At 34.1% G+C, this 14,782-nt stretch overlaps 1 protein-coding gene across 1 annotated transcript; it reads left to right on the plus strand.

Moving 5' to 3' along the window:
• The first annotated feature begins 3,757 nt into the window (after nt 1-3,757).
• mchr2b (melanin concentrating hormone receptor 2b) lies at nt 3,758-13,723 on the plus strand. The gene is made up of 2 exons (XM_073819939.1): nt 3,758-4,425; nt 9,322-13,723. The coding sequence occupies exons 1-2, from the start codon at nt 4,025-4,027 to the stop codon at nt 9,959-9,961; spliced, it is 1,041 nt and encodes a 346-aa protein (XP_073676040.1). The 5' UTR covers nt 3,758-4,024; the 3' UTR covers nt 9,962-13,723.
• Nucleotides 13,724-14,782: the final 1,059 nt, after the last annotated feature.

The raw sequence follows: 14,782 nt of genomic DNA on the forward strand, positions 1-14,782 counted from the left end.
TGTGTAGGCTTTAAACAGGGGTTGTTATCTTGCCAAACATCTGCCAGTAGCCTACTACAAGGCATCATATGATCTTTGTAGGCATGTGACCACAAAGTATTTACAAAACAGCCATACTCTCTATTTAATCTTTTTTCTTTGGGTCATTTATCTTAGTCATGTCCATGTTTTCTGTTATGTTTTTGTATTTTTTTGCCTGAAGCATGCATTCCTCAGTCCTTTCAGAGTGATGGTTGTGATGGAATAGCCTGTATCATCCAGGGATCTGTCAGTTTATCAGTTTATATTACATTTTGTGACAGTCATTAAGAAATTGCTATGCATTGCAATTGAACATATGTCACAAAATGAAAGGCAGATTCACTGTTTTAATTGCTTTGGATATCAGAGACAATATAAACAAACACAAGGCATTTTCAGTTCTGCCGGAACACAGAATAAACCAATCTACTTGTGCTGATTACTATGAATGGGGACATGCATTATTAACATGAATGAATCCACATGTATCAACAATTGCAAATTACCTTCCACAATCAGCAGACTTAGAAAAGAGAAGCATGAACCAACTGTGAAGTAATGAGTCGCACCAAATTGGCAGTTGAGCTGGAGATTTTGACGAGTTTTCCATAATTACGCTGCTCCTCGAACAAAGCCTTCACCTTCTCCTTGATGCTCGTTGATTTGAGTGAATTATTCATTTCAGGGTCTAATAATGCCAAGGTTAGTGCAGTTTTTCATCTGACCTTGTCACTGTGAAAGTTATATGTTAGACCATAACAGAGGTCTATAAAAATTTTTAGGACCCTATGAGAGACAGAACATCATTACGTACCTTGATATGACACTTACTTAGCCATTTAAATAATTAATGCTATATAGTCTTATATTTATACAAGTAAAAAACAGTAAAAAAAAAAAAAAAAAAAATATATATATATATATATATATATATAGTGTAAAGTACCCAATATATAGCATATAGCAATTATTATAAATGATTAGCTTTAATGCTCTTTACCAGGCTTAAGCCGTGACTAAAGATGTCAGAATGACTGAAGATCACTTGGTCATTGGTCACCCATCCAAATCACAAGACATGCAATCAACCTCAGGCTAAGCCATCGTAACCACTAAATGTTCTTCAGTCAGTTAAATTTTATGGAGGCATAAACATAAGCATGCCTTCACACATACACATTGTATTGAGTGTGGTTTTGATTGTCTTTGTGAAGAATGAAGTGTGAAAATTGTGACATTTGAACAGTTTTTGAGGTTGATACGGTGGATTTATGACAGCAGTAAATGATTGTGTACAAGAGAGAGTGAATGAGTGTGTGAGAGCGTTGTGATGAGTGAGAAGAGAGAACATGAACACATTTATGTTTTCTGGTGAAGTAAAAGAGACTCAGGGTGCTGTAACTTTACAATGTACAATAATTCGTATAGTTTTAGTTATAACTGTTGCATATGTATACTTCATATTTTTGTGGAAACTGTGAAACCGTAATTTTTAATAAATGCAGCTGTATTAAACTTTCTATTCATTAAAGAATCCTGAAAAAAATGTATCAAGGTTTTCACTAAAATATTAAGCAGTAAAAAAAATATTTTCAACATTTATAATATTAAGAACCATTAATTACCAATTATAACTGAGCACCAAATCAGCATGATCATCACAATGATTGAATTCAGCTTTGCCATCACAGGAATACATTTTAAATTTTAAAATAAAGTTAAAGGCAAAAGTTTACATACACCTTGCAGAATCTGCAAAATATTAATTATTTTACCAAAATAAGAGGGATCATACAAAATGCATGCTATTTTTTTATTTAGTATTGAACTGAAAAAGATATTTCACATAAAATATGTGTACATATAGTCCATAAGAGAAAATAATAGTTGAATTGATAAAAATGACAATGTTCAAAAGTTTACATACACTTGATTCTTAATACTGTGTTGTTACCTGAATGAGTCTCTTGTTTGTCCTGAACATTTAAACTGCCTGCTGTTCTTCACAAAAGTCCTTCAGGTCCCACAGATTCTTTGGTTTTTCAGTGTTTCTGCATATTTGAACCCTTTCCAACAATGACTGTATGATTTTGAGATCCATCTTTTTACACTGAGGACAACTGAGGGACTCATATGCAGCTATTACAGAAGGTTTAAACGCTTACTGGTGCTTCAGAAGGAAAACAATGCATTAAGAGTCAGGGGCATAAATATTTGAATGGAATGAGGATGTGTACATTTTTCTTATTTTGCCTAAATATCATATTTTTTCATTTAGTACTGCCCTTTAAAAGCTACAGATGATACTGTTCCCCGGAGGACAAAATAGGTTTAATTTACCCTGATCTTCAAATTCAAAAGTTTCTTCAAAGGCTCTTAATGCATTGTTTTCCTTGAGTAAGTGTTTGTGAACATTCTGTAATAGTTGCGTATAAATTACCTTAGTTGTCCTCAGTGTGAAAAAATGGATCTCAAAATCATTCACTCAGAAATTGTTGGAAAGAGTTCAAACACACAAAAATGTATAAAAACCACAGAATTTGTGGGACCTGAAAGATTTTTCTGAGGAACAGCAGGCAGTTCAACTATTCAGGGCAAACTAGGGACTCATGAACAACTATCACTAAACAATCAAACAAATAAAAACACAACTGTGGATCATTCAGGGAACAACATAGCATTAAGAATCAAGTGTATGTAAACTTTTGAACGGGGTCATTTTTATAAATTCAACTATTATTTTCCCTTCCCAAATACTATTTTCCCATTTTGTATGATCCCTCTCATTTTGATAATAAAAATTCTGCAAGGTGTATGTAAACTTTTGACACGTTTATTCAATTTTAAAACAGTTCCTTTAAATGTAAATAATATTTGACCATAGTACTGTTTTTATTTTTTAAATATTAATATTATTATTATACATAAAACAAATACTGTACCCATTGTGCATGCAGCTACACATCTACTTTATAAAACAGTATGGATAAAATCTATAAATGCATGCAATAAAGTTTTTGAGTAAACCTCTCTCATCAATATCCTTGCCAACCGTGCTGTCTACAGACATCTGGAAGAGGATGAGCAACTTACGTTACCTTTTTTTTTTTTTTATCAGTGGAAAAGAAGTTTCCAATCTTCAAAAGACATGTTCGGTTCTCTCCTGAAAAGTGTTCCCACAAATCTAGACAAGATGATGGAGTGCCTGTTTTTACAGGAATTCAGTGGTGCCGATACTTGTTCAAGGATGTGTGTTGTGGAGATAAGGCTTTAGTTTTAAAGTGTGCACAAATGAATGTTAGACCTTACCTGTTAATAGAACATAATCCATTAAAGGGCTGGGCAGCAAGATCAATTTAACAATTAATTTATACAGCTTTATAAAACAATGAACAATGATAATGCACAGCCAATCACAATATAAGCTTAAACAACAACACCTAGGTAATGGGCTTAATTTCCAGTGAGTGCTTTAACTAATGTATACATTAAAAAGTCACTTTGGATAAAAGCCTCTTCTAATATTGCTTCAATGTACATGATTAAACTATAACAGCTAATACGATGTGCATGCAACAGGTAGCAGATAAAGAAATTGACTGTGAATACTAGTTGATGGACAGCACACATGGATAATCAGTTTTTTTTTTCTCTTAAATATTGAGTGTGATGAGTGAGCTTGGAGAGAGAAAGGGTGGAGACAAACCATCTCTTCAAACAGCCGTATGAAAGGAGACACACGCGCAGAATACGCACAGAAGCTCCAGCTTTTGGGCACTTACATGTACTAAAACAGTATCTCAAGAGACTAAGGAAGCATCGGCAAACCGAATGAAAAGCAAAGCAGATGACAACGGGGCGATAACTGACACCCGAGGGAAGCTTTGACAACTTTAAACGGTTTGGATATGAAGTAGAGCGCTGCGTAAAAGCTTGCGTAATCGTGCGCAGACCAGACTTCTTATAGTTCTTTGTTTTTTAAGCAAAAAGTTTTTTTTTTAAGATGAACACCTCGGATATTCTTTGCGGGTCCGAGTTTGCCAACTCGTCCAACTTTTCGTGTGTGAACCGAACCGTCCCGTCGTACAGCATCATTGACATCACGACTTTCATGCACATCTTCCCCTCTATCTACGGCATTCTGTGTTCAGTTGGAGTTCTGGCAAACGGTTTGGTGATATATGCAGTGGCATCATGTAAAAAGAAGATGGTCTCTGATATTTACGTTCTGAATCTGGCTATCGCAGATCTGCTTTTCCTGTTGGTGATGCCGTTCAACATCCATCAGCTGGTCAGGGACAGACAGTGGGTCTTTGGCAACTTCATGTGTAAAGCCGTGGTGGTGGTGGACGTCAGTAACCAGTTTACCACAGTGGGCATTGTGACTGTGCTCTGCATTGACAGGTAAGAGTTGCATGCTTTTGGGAAGTCAGAACTATTACCGCAGATGTCTATTGCTGTGTTTATTTACCGCTCTTGCCGTAGGCCTGAAACAATCACAAATGAGATCTCACTGCTATTTCATCAGTTAACTTCTCTGAAAAACAAACAAACAAGAAGATCTCACGCCTCCCCAACTAACAAAATATTTTCCCACTAAATTATAAAAAAAGTTCTCTGCACATTAACTTTTTATAATTATGCAAACATTATGGAATAACGTTACTATTTAATATTCTATGAACGTTCTGATCAAGACAACATTGACTGTCCAACTAGAACATTTCTATTTTATAAAATAAAAAGTTTCATGAACAATGTATACTGTTTTTTGTGCTAAAGTTCTGAGAAAATTATTAAGAGATAAACAAAAGAACGTTTCAAATTTTAGAGATCCTTGCCTTGTTTGTTGTTAGCTGAGTTTCATCTGCACTTTCAGAGGAGATAACAACTTCATGCTGAGATTTGCCAGTTCCAAAACTGTAATCAAAAGATCTCAATGTAAACTCAAATATTTCTTATTATAGATACTGTTCATAGATTTTACATGAACAGTAATTTTAAATAAACATCTTGAAATACTGCAATACATAGATGTGTGATACATAGATTTGTATTTATTATCAGCATAAAATAAAACCCACCCTATATACACTACCAGTCGAAAGTTTTTGAACAGTAATATTTATTTGATCCAAAATACAGCAAAAGCAGTAATACTGTTTTCTATTTGAATATACTTATTCCTTTGATCAAAGCTAAATTTTCAGCATCCTTACTCCAGTCTTCAGTGTCACATGATCCTTTAGAAATATATTCTAATATGCTGATTTGCTGTTCACAAAGCATTTATTATCATTATCAATATTTAAAACATACTGAATACCTTTTTTTTAGGATTCTTTGATGAACAGAAAGATCCAAAAATCAGCATTTATCTGAAAAAAAAAAAGCTTTTGTAACATTATACACCATACTATTCAAAAGCTTGGAGTCAATATAATGTATTATTTATTAATGTTTTGGGAAATAATTGTATTTATCAAGGATGCTTTAAATGGATCAAAAGTGATGATAAAGACATTTGTAACGTTACAAAAGATTTCTATTTCAGATAAATGTTGTTCTTCTGAACTTTCTATTCATCAAAGACACCTGAAAACATTCTACTCAGCTGTTTTCAACATAATAATAATAAATGTTTTTGAGCAGCAAATCAGAATATTACAATGATTTCTGAAGGATCGTGTGACTGGAGTAATGATGCTAAAAACAGATTTGAAATCACAGTAATAAATAACATTTTAAAAAATATTCAAATAGAAAACTGCTATTTTAAATAGTAAAAATATTTCAAAATTGTACTGTTTTGTCTGTACTTTGAATCAAATAAATGCAGGCATGGTGAGCAGAAGAGACTTCTTTAAAAAAACATTCAATTAAATTACTGTTCAAAAACGTATGACTGGTAGTGTGTAAATATTTAATACGATTTTTTTGCATTATGTGTAAAATCACTTACCAAAATAGGCTTCATTTTTGCAAAATATAAATATATAATAATACATATAATACAAGTTCCTTCCTTGACCTGTGACATGTTCTTGACAGGTTTCTTTCAGATTTAAATCGGTACAGTCAAGATAAGAAATGTGCTTATGAAGCTTTGAGGTCAAAAGGATAGAATTCTTTATTCAAACTCTAATTACAGAGCACAGACTATTTTCGCCAAATTATATGAAATTACAGCTAAGCTGTTCATCACTGCTAATCAGAGTCTAATCTAGATGTTCCACTGAATGTATGCAAAGAAAAAAAAGAAAAAATGAAATCAATGCAACTCTCACAACCATGAGATCCCTGCTACATGACCTTGAAAAATGAAGCATGCTGCATCGATCAGTTTTGTATCTTAAGTCTGCAAGACTGGACTACAGCAACAACAGCTAGTGTGTGACTTTGAAAAACCCTCCTACTTATATTTATAGCACACAAAAGCACTTTAACACACAATATCTCACCACATACAAAGGGTAAGGAGAGTTTTTGCTTAGTTGTGGATGTCAAAGACATATGAGTCCCCAAGAAGGCCTCTGCATGATTAGGTGATAAAGCTTTACTATAACACTTTTTCGTATAGTGTCATTGCTGTAGTCCCAAAAGGAGTTCTGTTGGTTTTTACTGGGTCACATGCTTTGAGTTACTTTTTCAGAGCATCTTAGCTTCACATTTCATTTTCATTATCTTTTGCTAAGCAATATAAACCCACATTCTATTTAAAAGGCAACCTTGAAGTCTACTTTAAGCAATACATTAAACATAAAGCCAGACACTTTCTCTTCCCTTTATAAGAAATTGCAAGGGAAAAAACTAAGATTGTTGTTTGACTAGAATAAATGAGAGCTGTAATACTGTTTCCACATAAGTAAAGTACACATCTCTTGATTTCATACACAAGCTTATTATTTGATTTCTAGAAATCTAGAAGAATACAAACACAGCACATGCATTTCTTAGAAAGTTGTCACTTGCTGTGTTGTTGTGCAGCTCTAGTAGCATGTGACCTGTTTGCTTTCCAAGAGTCAAGAGAAGTCAGCTTTATTTGTTTGGCTCTTTTCACAATACATGTTGCTCCAAAGCAGCTTTTGCGTAAATAATACCCCTAGTGAGCAAGATAAAGGCAACTGTGGCAAAGAAAGATGCTAGAAAGAGTAAGAAACATTGGGAAGGAGAGCTATATAGTTTACAAAATGTACACTGCTGTTCAAATGTTTGGGAACAATAAGTCTTGTAATGTTTTAAAGAAGTCTCTTCTGCGTATCAAGGCTGCATTTATTTGATCAGAAATACAGAAAAAACAGTAATATTGCAAAATGTTATTCAAATATAAAACAAGGGTTTCTATTTTAATATACTTTAAAATATAATTTGTTCCTGTGATGCAAAGGTGAGTTTTCACCAGCCATTTCTCAAATCTTAAGTGTCACATGATCCTTTAGAAATATGCTGATTTATTTTTTAGAATTATCTATGTTTGCAACAGTTAAACAGCCAAATTTTTTTGGAACCCGTGATACTTTTTTCAGGATTTTTTGACGAATATAACGTTAAAAAAACTGGTCACCATGGTTAACAATGGAAGAACAATGATTTCAAGCATCACCCTCCTTTTAACATGTCAAGTCTGCCATTCTAACCCAATCAGCCTGACATAATGATCTCCAGCCTTGTGCTCGTCAACATTCTCACCTGAGTTAACAAGACGATTACTGAAATGATCTCAACAGGTCCTTTAATGACAGCAATGAAATGCAGTGGATTAAGATTTTTTCGGGTTTAGGTTCATTTTCATGGCAAAGAAGTACTATGCAATTCATCTGATCACTCTTCATAACATTCTGGAGTATATGCAAATTGCTATTATAAAAACTTAAGCAGCAACTTTTCCAATTTCCAATATTTATGTAAACTTTTGGCCACGACTGTAGGTCTTTGCTATCAATTTCATTTTTAAATTTAACAAATCCTTGCTGATTAAAAGTATTAATTTCTTTCAAAAAAACAAAAGAATAGAAATGTACGGCCTCAAACTTTTGAACAGTAGTATATTGTTAGAAATTATTTCTTTTTTCTCTTTTTTAAATAAATACTGTTTTTTTTACTTTTAATTCATTAAAGAATTCTGAAAAAAAGTATCACATGTTCCAAAAAGAATATTAAGCAGCACAAGCATATTATAATGATTTCTGAAGGATCATGTGACACTAAAGACTGGAGAAATTAATTATGTTGAAAATTTTGCTTTGCTTTTTACATGGTAATAGTAATTCACAATATTACATTTTTTCTTGATTTTTGATCAAATAAATGCAGCCTTGATGAGCATAAAAACGTATTTAATAAACAGAAAAAATCATACTGATCACAAACTTTTGAACAGCAGTGTACACTACTATACAGAATTTTATGTCTGTAAGATTAAATTAATTCATACTTTTATTCAGTAACCATGCATTTAGTTGATCAAAAGTGACAAAGAAGAAATTTAAAATGTTACAAAAAATCTCTACTTTCATGAATTTTCTAACAACTTATATATATTATTATTATATATATACAATAGTAGAGCACATACGCCAAATTGTAAACAGCTACATAAAATTTTAAATATGATTTACATAATTTAATGAAGCATTATTTTATAATGTGATTAAAATAATGCACTAGAATTCAGCAGGAAAATAGATGCAGGCAGTTTTTTTGGACATTTGGGGCAAGATATAAACTCATTCTTTTTACTGAATAATCTTTAGCAAAAGCTTCAAATTATTGTTGTTTTAACTTATACAAAGTTATTTATGCTACAATATGGGTTCAGTGTCTCTCTGTTTTGCATTAATATAATAATACCCCTGCATTTGAGCATTTAATAAAATTAAAATCAAAAATACAATCTTTTTTCTGCTGGAAATCAGATAATAGATCAAAAACAGATCAAATGACTTTCGCTTTTGTCTCTTCTCAATATTTTCCTCTAGAGAAAATAAAGACCCTATAATCTCACAAGTCTCCTTTGAATAAAGTATCAGAAGACATCTTAATCACATAAACTGTGCTCAGAAGACTCCTAAAGAGATCAGATTTCAGTATTAACTCAAACGCTCATCAAATTTAAGGTCAATTTATCCAAGCTCAATATCTAAACGACTAAAGCTGTATGATCTTATTATGAAGCAATTTTGTGAGCAACATCTTGTACAGAGTTGATGCAGCTAAATTAAAATAACTTTTAAAAAGTGTCATTAATTCCCTCTGGTGGCTTTACTTTGAATAAGATGATTTGTTGTTTCTTTCTTTCAGGTACATTGCAATTGTACACCCTACATCTGAAAAGAGGACCATTCAGTGGACCATCGTCATTAACATTATGGTATGGGTGGGCAGCTTCCTTCTAAGCATCCCAGTCATGATATACGCTAAAGTCATTTCCAAAAAGAGCATGGACATGTGTATGATCTACCTGGACGGGCCTCAGGATATGTACTGGTACACACTCTACCAGTCTATGCTGGGTTTCATCGCCCCCCTCATTATAATAAGCACGTTTTACACCCTCACTCTTTACCACGTGTTCCGCTCCATCCGACGGGTTAAACGCAAACAGTCAGTGTGGGCCAAACGGGCCACAAAGACAGTCATAATGGTGATCGCTCTGTTCTTAGTTTGCTGGTCTCCCTACCACGTCATCCAGGTGATCAACCTCAGCATCCAGCAGCCCACCAGCGCCTTTGTGTATGCGTACAACATCAGCATCTGCCTAAGCTACTCTCACAGCTGCATCAACCCCCTAATGCTGCTGGTGTTCGCGCAAAACTACCGCGATCGCCTTTGTCATCGCAAAGAGCTACGCTCCCAGATGAGCTCATCCAAGACCACCGTTAAAACCGACGGAGGGTCTAGCATCAGCCCGGACACCACCCACCGCTGTACCGTCATTTAACACCCGCTGGATACGCTGAGGAAAACGAAGAGAAGAGTGGAGGCCTACAATGCAACACTTGCTGCATGAGTGTCAAGCGCATGGTAGCTTGTTTCTCAAAGGGGAAAACTGTGAAATGAAACGCCACAGTGAACTTTCAGGAGGCATGAAGGAGTGAATCAGCACTCATCTGTTTGTGGTTTGTGTCACTCTCTGGAAAAGCCATTACTGTTTTGATGTTTACTGTTAATTTATCTGCTAGTCGTTGTATACTGTTAATGTATCTGTTGTTTTGAATGAGTTCCCCGAAAACCAAAGTTCTGTCATCATTTACTAACCATCTGTATGATTTTTGCTACCTGAGCTCATGACGAAAACATACCTGTGGGAACTTTTTCGCGAAATACTTACTAAAATAGCAGTACATATCACTGCAGTTTCCAACAGAAAGCAGTAAACCAGATTTTTCAATCGTTTTCGTACACAGCTCCATGTTGCGCTTTCCAGATGTAACAAGCTTGCTCGGTACTCAGCCAAAACAGAATTGGTTCACGGTTCGGTTTGTATCACGGTTTTGAGTCACGGTTTCAGTACGAAAAGCAACAGCACAAATAAATACAATAGAGTAAAGATACAAATAAAATAAACTGCTTTTTCATTTTTTAGGTAGGTCTAACATTAGTTTTTAGGTACAAAAACTGAATAAAATGATCAAATGTAAAAAAGCATTGCAGTATAAATTGAAGTTTATTAAAGTTACAAAAGCTACTCAGGATAGAAGACGGGATTTTTGACAATTTTTTTGTGTGAATTTGTCTATTCAAACATCAACAGAAACATGCATTAGCCAAACCCTTTATGTTTTACGTGTTGTTATTTAAAACATATTACAGATGTGTTGTCAGTTTCAAGTTGAACCGCGGTCCTGGTGCGCACTGAAACATGGGAGGAGAACGGGATGGTTCGATTTTTTACTGAGAACCGTTGAACCCCTACAGAATTGGACTTGAAATTAGGGGTGTTCAATATATATTGTCTGCGATAATATCATAATTGTTGTTTTAACAATATGCGATTTGACATTATTGAGTATATTGGAAAAAAAGCAAACAAAACGTTAAGTGCATAAAGTTACATTACATGATGAAGTCTAGTAAGTATGCATTTGTGCTGCATTCCAGGCAGGTTTTTGAGCCCGTAAATCACGACTTCAAACCACGACTCACGACTTTACAGAGTTCCAGGCAAGTCGCACCACACTGCCTAAGTGCATTTATTAATATTATATTATTATTAATTTGATTGCAACGTTATATTTTCCTGAAGTCTATTTTTCACCGTGTACCACTTGCATAAACACCACATCAGTAGGGGCTGCCATTGTTTTGCAGATTATGTGATGTCAGAGCACGGAACTGGGAGTTCATCAATCTAGTACGAGTTCACGGGTAGAAGGTTGGAAAAACATGGGTAACGGGTTGGAACTGCCTGGAACACGCAGCATTAGAGTGTGTTTTTTCACTGCATAATTCAGTCTATTAAAATGCATTTAGAATGATCACTTAATTCAAGAAAATGTAGATATTTATATAATTTCATACAGTTAATATCACACTTCAAAAATCAGCATGACTACAAATCTGATATAGATTTTTTACAACAGTTCAATAAACAAGCAATTATTATTTAAAAGTTTTACGTTTTAGACAGTATATTTCCTGTTTTTTTCATCAACAAAAATCTTTTCAAACACAACCACATCACTGTTTTGCTTCTCTTTGCAACATGATGGTGTTTTTTTTTCTGAATGAATCAACCGTTTAAAGGAACACTCCACTTTTTTTTCCAAATAATCTCATTCTTCAACTCCCCTCGAGTTATTAAGTTGAGTTTTACCGATTTGAAATCCATTCAGCCGTTCTCCTGTTCTGGCGATATCACTTTTATCATAGCTTAGCATAGATCATTGAATCCTATTAGATCAATAGCATTGTGTTCAAAAATGACCAATGAGTTTCGATATTTTTCCTATTTAAAACTTTAGGCCTAGAAAATCGCAGCTTTACATTTTCCGCCGGTCTGAGTACACGATATAACTACAGAAAAGTTTTAAATAGGAAAAATATCAAAACTCGTTGGTCATTTTTGAACGCGATGCTACTGGTCTAATAGGATTCAATGATCTATGGTAAGCTATGCTAAAAGTGATATCGCCAAAAACAGGAAAAACGGCTGAATGGATTTCAAAACAGTAAAACTCAACTTATTAACCGGGGGGGGGGAGTTGAGAATGAGCCTATTTCCAAATATGTTCCTTTAAATGATGACTTGCTTATTAACAGTGACTTGCTGCCACCTACTGGCAGTTTTAATTTCACATTCAGAGTATAATTTCAAATATCAGTATTTAACGTTTTAATGTTTAAAATGTCAAAACATTATGAATGCATTTGTAACTGCAGGTTAAAGCATTCCATATCCATCTAAGCTGCATTATCATGTGTAAACACATCTAAATGCTACTTTAAAGGCACCATCTGCAAAGATAAATTCTTTTGATACTGATTAAACGTTATTTAGGTAACAGCCTACATGTATAATTATTTTAATTAACTGATTAAAAGTAAGAATTTGACTCAAAAGATGATGCACACTTTTAGAAAAAAAGTTTTTATAAAGGTTAAAATGCCCATAAAAGGTCAAATCAATTTAAACTTACTGGAAAATAATAATTTCTATCACTGCTGTGAACTAATATTTTTTGTCAATATCGCACACCCCTACTTAGAATGTGGAATCCTTGGGTACGAATCCTGTGAAAAACATGACTTATGATGAAAGTAAAAAAATTAAATAAATAAACTAAAACGCCTTGCTTGCGATTGCATTAGTTGTAGGTTTAGCATTATAGAGTTATAGCGCCACTTATTGGACATTTCAAGTCAGAACTTCGGTGACGTACAAAACCAACTTCACATAAAATATACCATTAAAAAACCGAATGCTCTTTAACACCACCCAGTGGACCTTTCACATCGAATATGTCACAAAACATACGCTACTTATTTTACGTCTTGCAAAAAAGCTCTCACAGGTACGTTTTCGTCTTGAGGTCATGTTGGATCTTTTGCCACAACAGGTTGAAAAATGTTATTTTATTTCCAAGCAATTACAGTTAATAGAGGCTTTTAAGCTTAAAAAAAAGACAAAAATAATTGTTTTTTTTCTTTGTGTGAGGAACAAACTGAAATTCGAATGAGTGTTACTCATAATTTGTTTTCCATTTCAAGCAGATCATTTCATCTGTGAACTGGATTAGTTAAGTTTGTAAATGAATTATTGAGATTGGTTTAGTGAATGAATCTACTGATTCATTAAAAAGATCAGACTCCAAATCCACGCACAAGATTTGTTTGGCTACAGCACAGCTTTAGAAACTTGGAATGAAGTGTATGAGTCTTATGGAGTATTTCATGATACTATTATGCTGCTTTTTTGTCTTTTTTGAAGCTTTAAAGCTTCAGTGCTTGTGCACTGAAAATGCATGGCAAAGAAATCAGTGCAATTCAGCAAAAAAGAATGGCTTTTGTGTTCCACACAGGTTCAAACAGGACATGAGAGTAAATGATGACAGCATTTTCATTGCTTATTCCCTTTGAAGACAATTAAATAATCAGGATGTTTTGTTATACAGTATTGGCGGCTGTTAGGGAATGACAGACCAAGTCAGAATTGTCTTTCATGCAGATGTCAAATAAATGTCTTTGTAATATGAAATAAAAATAGTGTTTTTGTGGGTACGTATTGTGTTGAAGAAGTCCATTAGTGCGTAAAATGTGACCCTGGACCACAAAACCAGTCATAAGGGTCAATTGTTTTGAAAGCTGAATAAATAATTTCCATTGATGTAATTGTTAGGATAGGACGATATTTGGTGGAATCTGGAATCTGAGGGTGCAAGAAAATCGAAATATTGAGAAGATTGCCCTTAAATTTGTCCATATGATATTCTTAGCAATGCATATTATTAATCAAAAATTAAGTTTTGATATATTTACAGGATAGAAATAACCTAATATCCTAATGATTTTTGGCATAAAAGAAAAATTATAAAATTATAAAAATATAGATGTTACGGGACCCTGTGACCTCATATGAAGTCTTGCTGTCATGCATGTCTGTTTAATCTTCACTTAGGACATTGTACAAGCTATAATATCCGTGACTGTATGCTTCTGAGCATTTTATTACATGAATTCACAAAGATATCCAGTGTGAAATTCCCCGTGTGGTTCTGTTTTCCCAAGAAGCCCCTGCGGCCGATGTGAGAACAGTCATGTTCACTGTTAACGTGTGACACTTAAACTATGTGTGACTAGTCACATTTCAGTCTTGCCACCCTCAATCAACACATTATGATGCCTGGCAAATAAACAAAGAGCTGCATATTATCTTATATATTCTTGTGTGCGTCGATCAATTCCTTTTTAATAGGGAAGACAGAGAGAAAAGGCAGAAGACATTTTAGGTTATTCAGGGAGAAGAACTGTATATGATCACTGATTTAACATATACCTCCTCTCTAGACTGTCCATACTATCCTGAAGGCTTTTGTTTTTATGTGCTATAAATGTACAAAATAAACACTATAAAAACATGACAATTTGAAAGTAAATCATGTAGTTCTTGTATCACGTTGGTGTGCATTTGTAAATAAACAATCACCCTGCTGAAAAAACCAGCATATGCTGGTTAGGTATGTTTTGGTGCTGGGATGCTGGTTTTAGCTGGTATATGCTGGTCCTTTGCTGGTATATGCTGGTCCTTTGCTGGTTTATGCTG

This window comes from Garra rufa, chromosome 16, assembly GCF_049309525.1.
Source record: "Garra rufa chromosome 16, GarRuf1.0, whole genome shotgun sequence".
Classification (NCBI taxonomy): domain Eukaryota; kingdom Metazoa; phylum Chordata; class Actinopteri; order Cypriniformes; family Cyprinidae; genus Garra; species Garra rufa.

Coding starts and splice junctions, on each gene's coding strand:
- mchr2b (XM_073819939.1), top strand. CDS start 4,025: ATGAACACCTCGGATATTCTTTGCGGGTCCGAGTTTGCCAACTCGTCC. Junction 4,426..9,321: donor ACTGTGCTCTGCATTGACAG/GTAAGAGTTGCA, acceptor TCTTTCTTTCAG/GTACATTGCAATTGTACACC.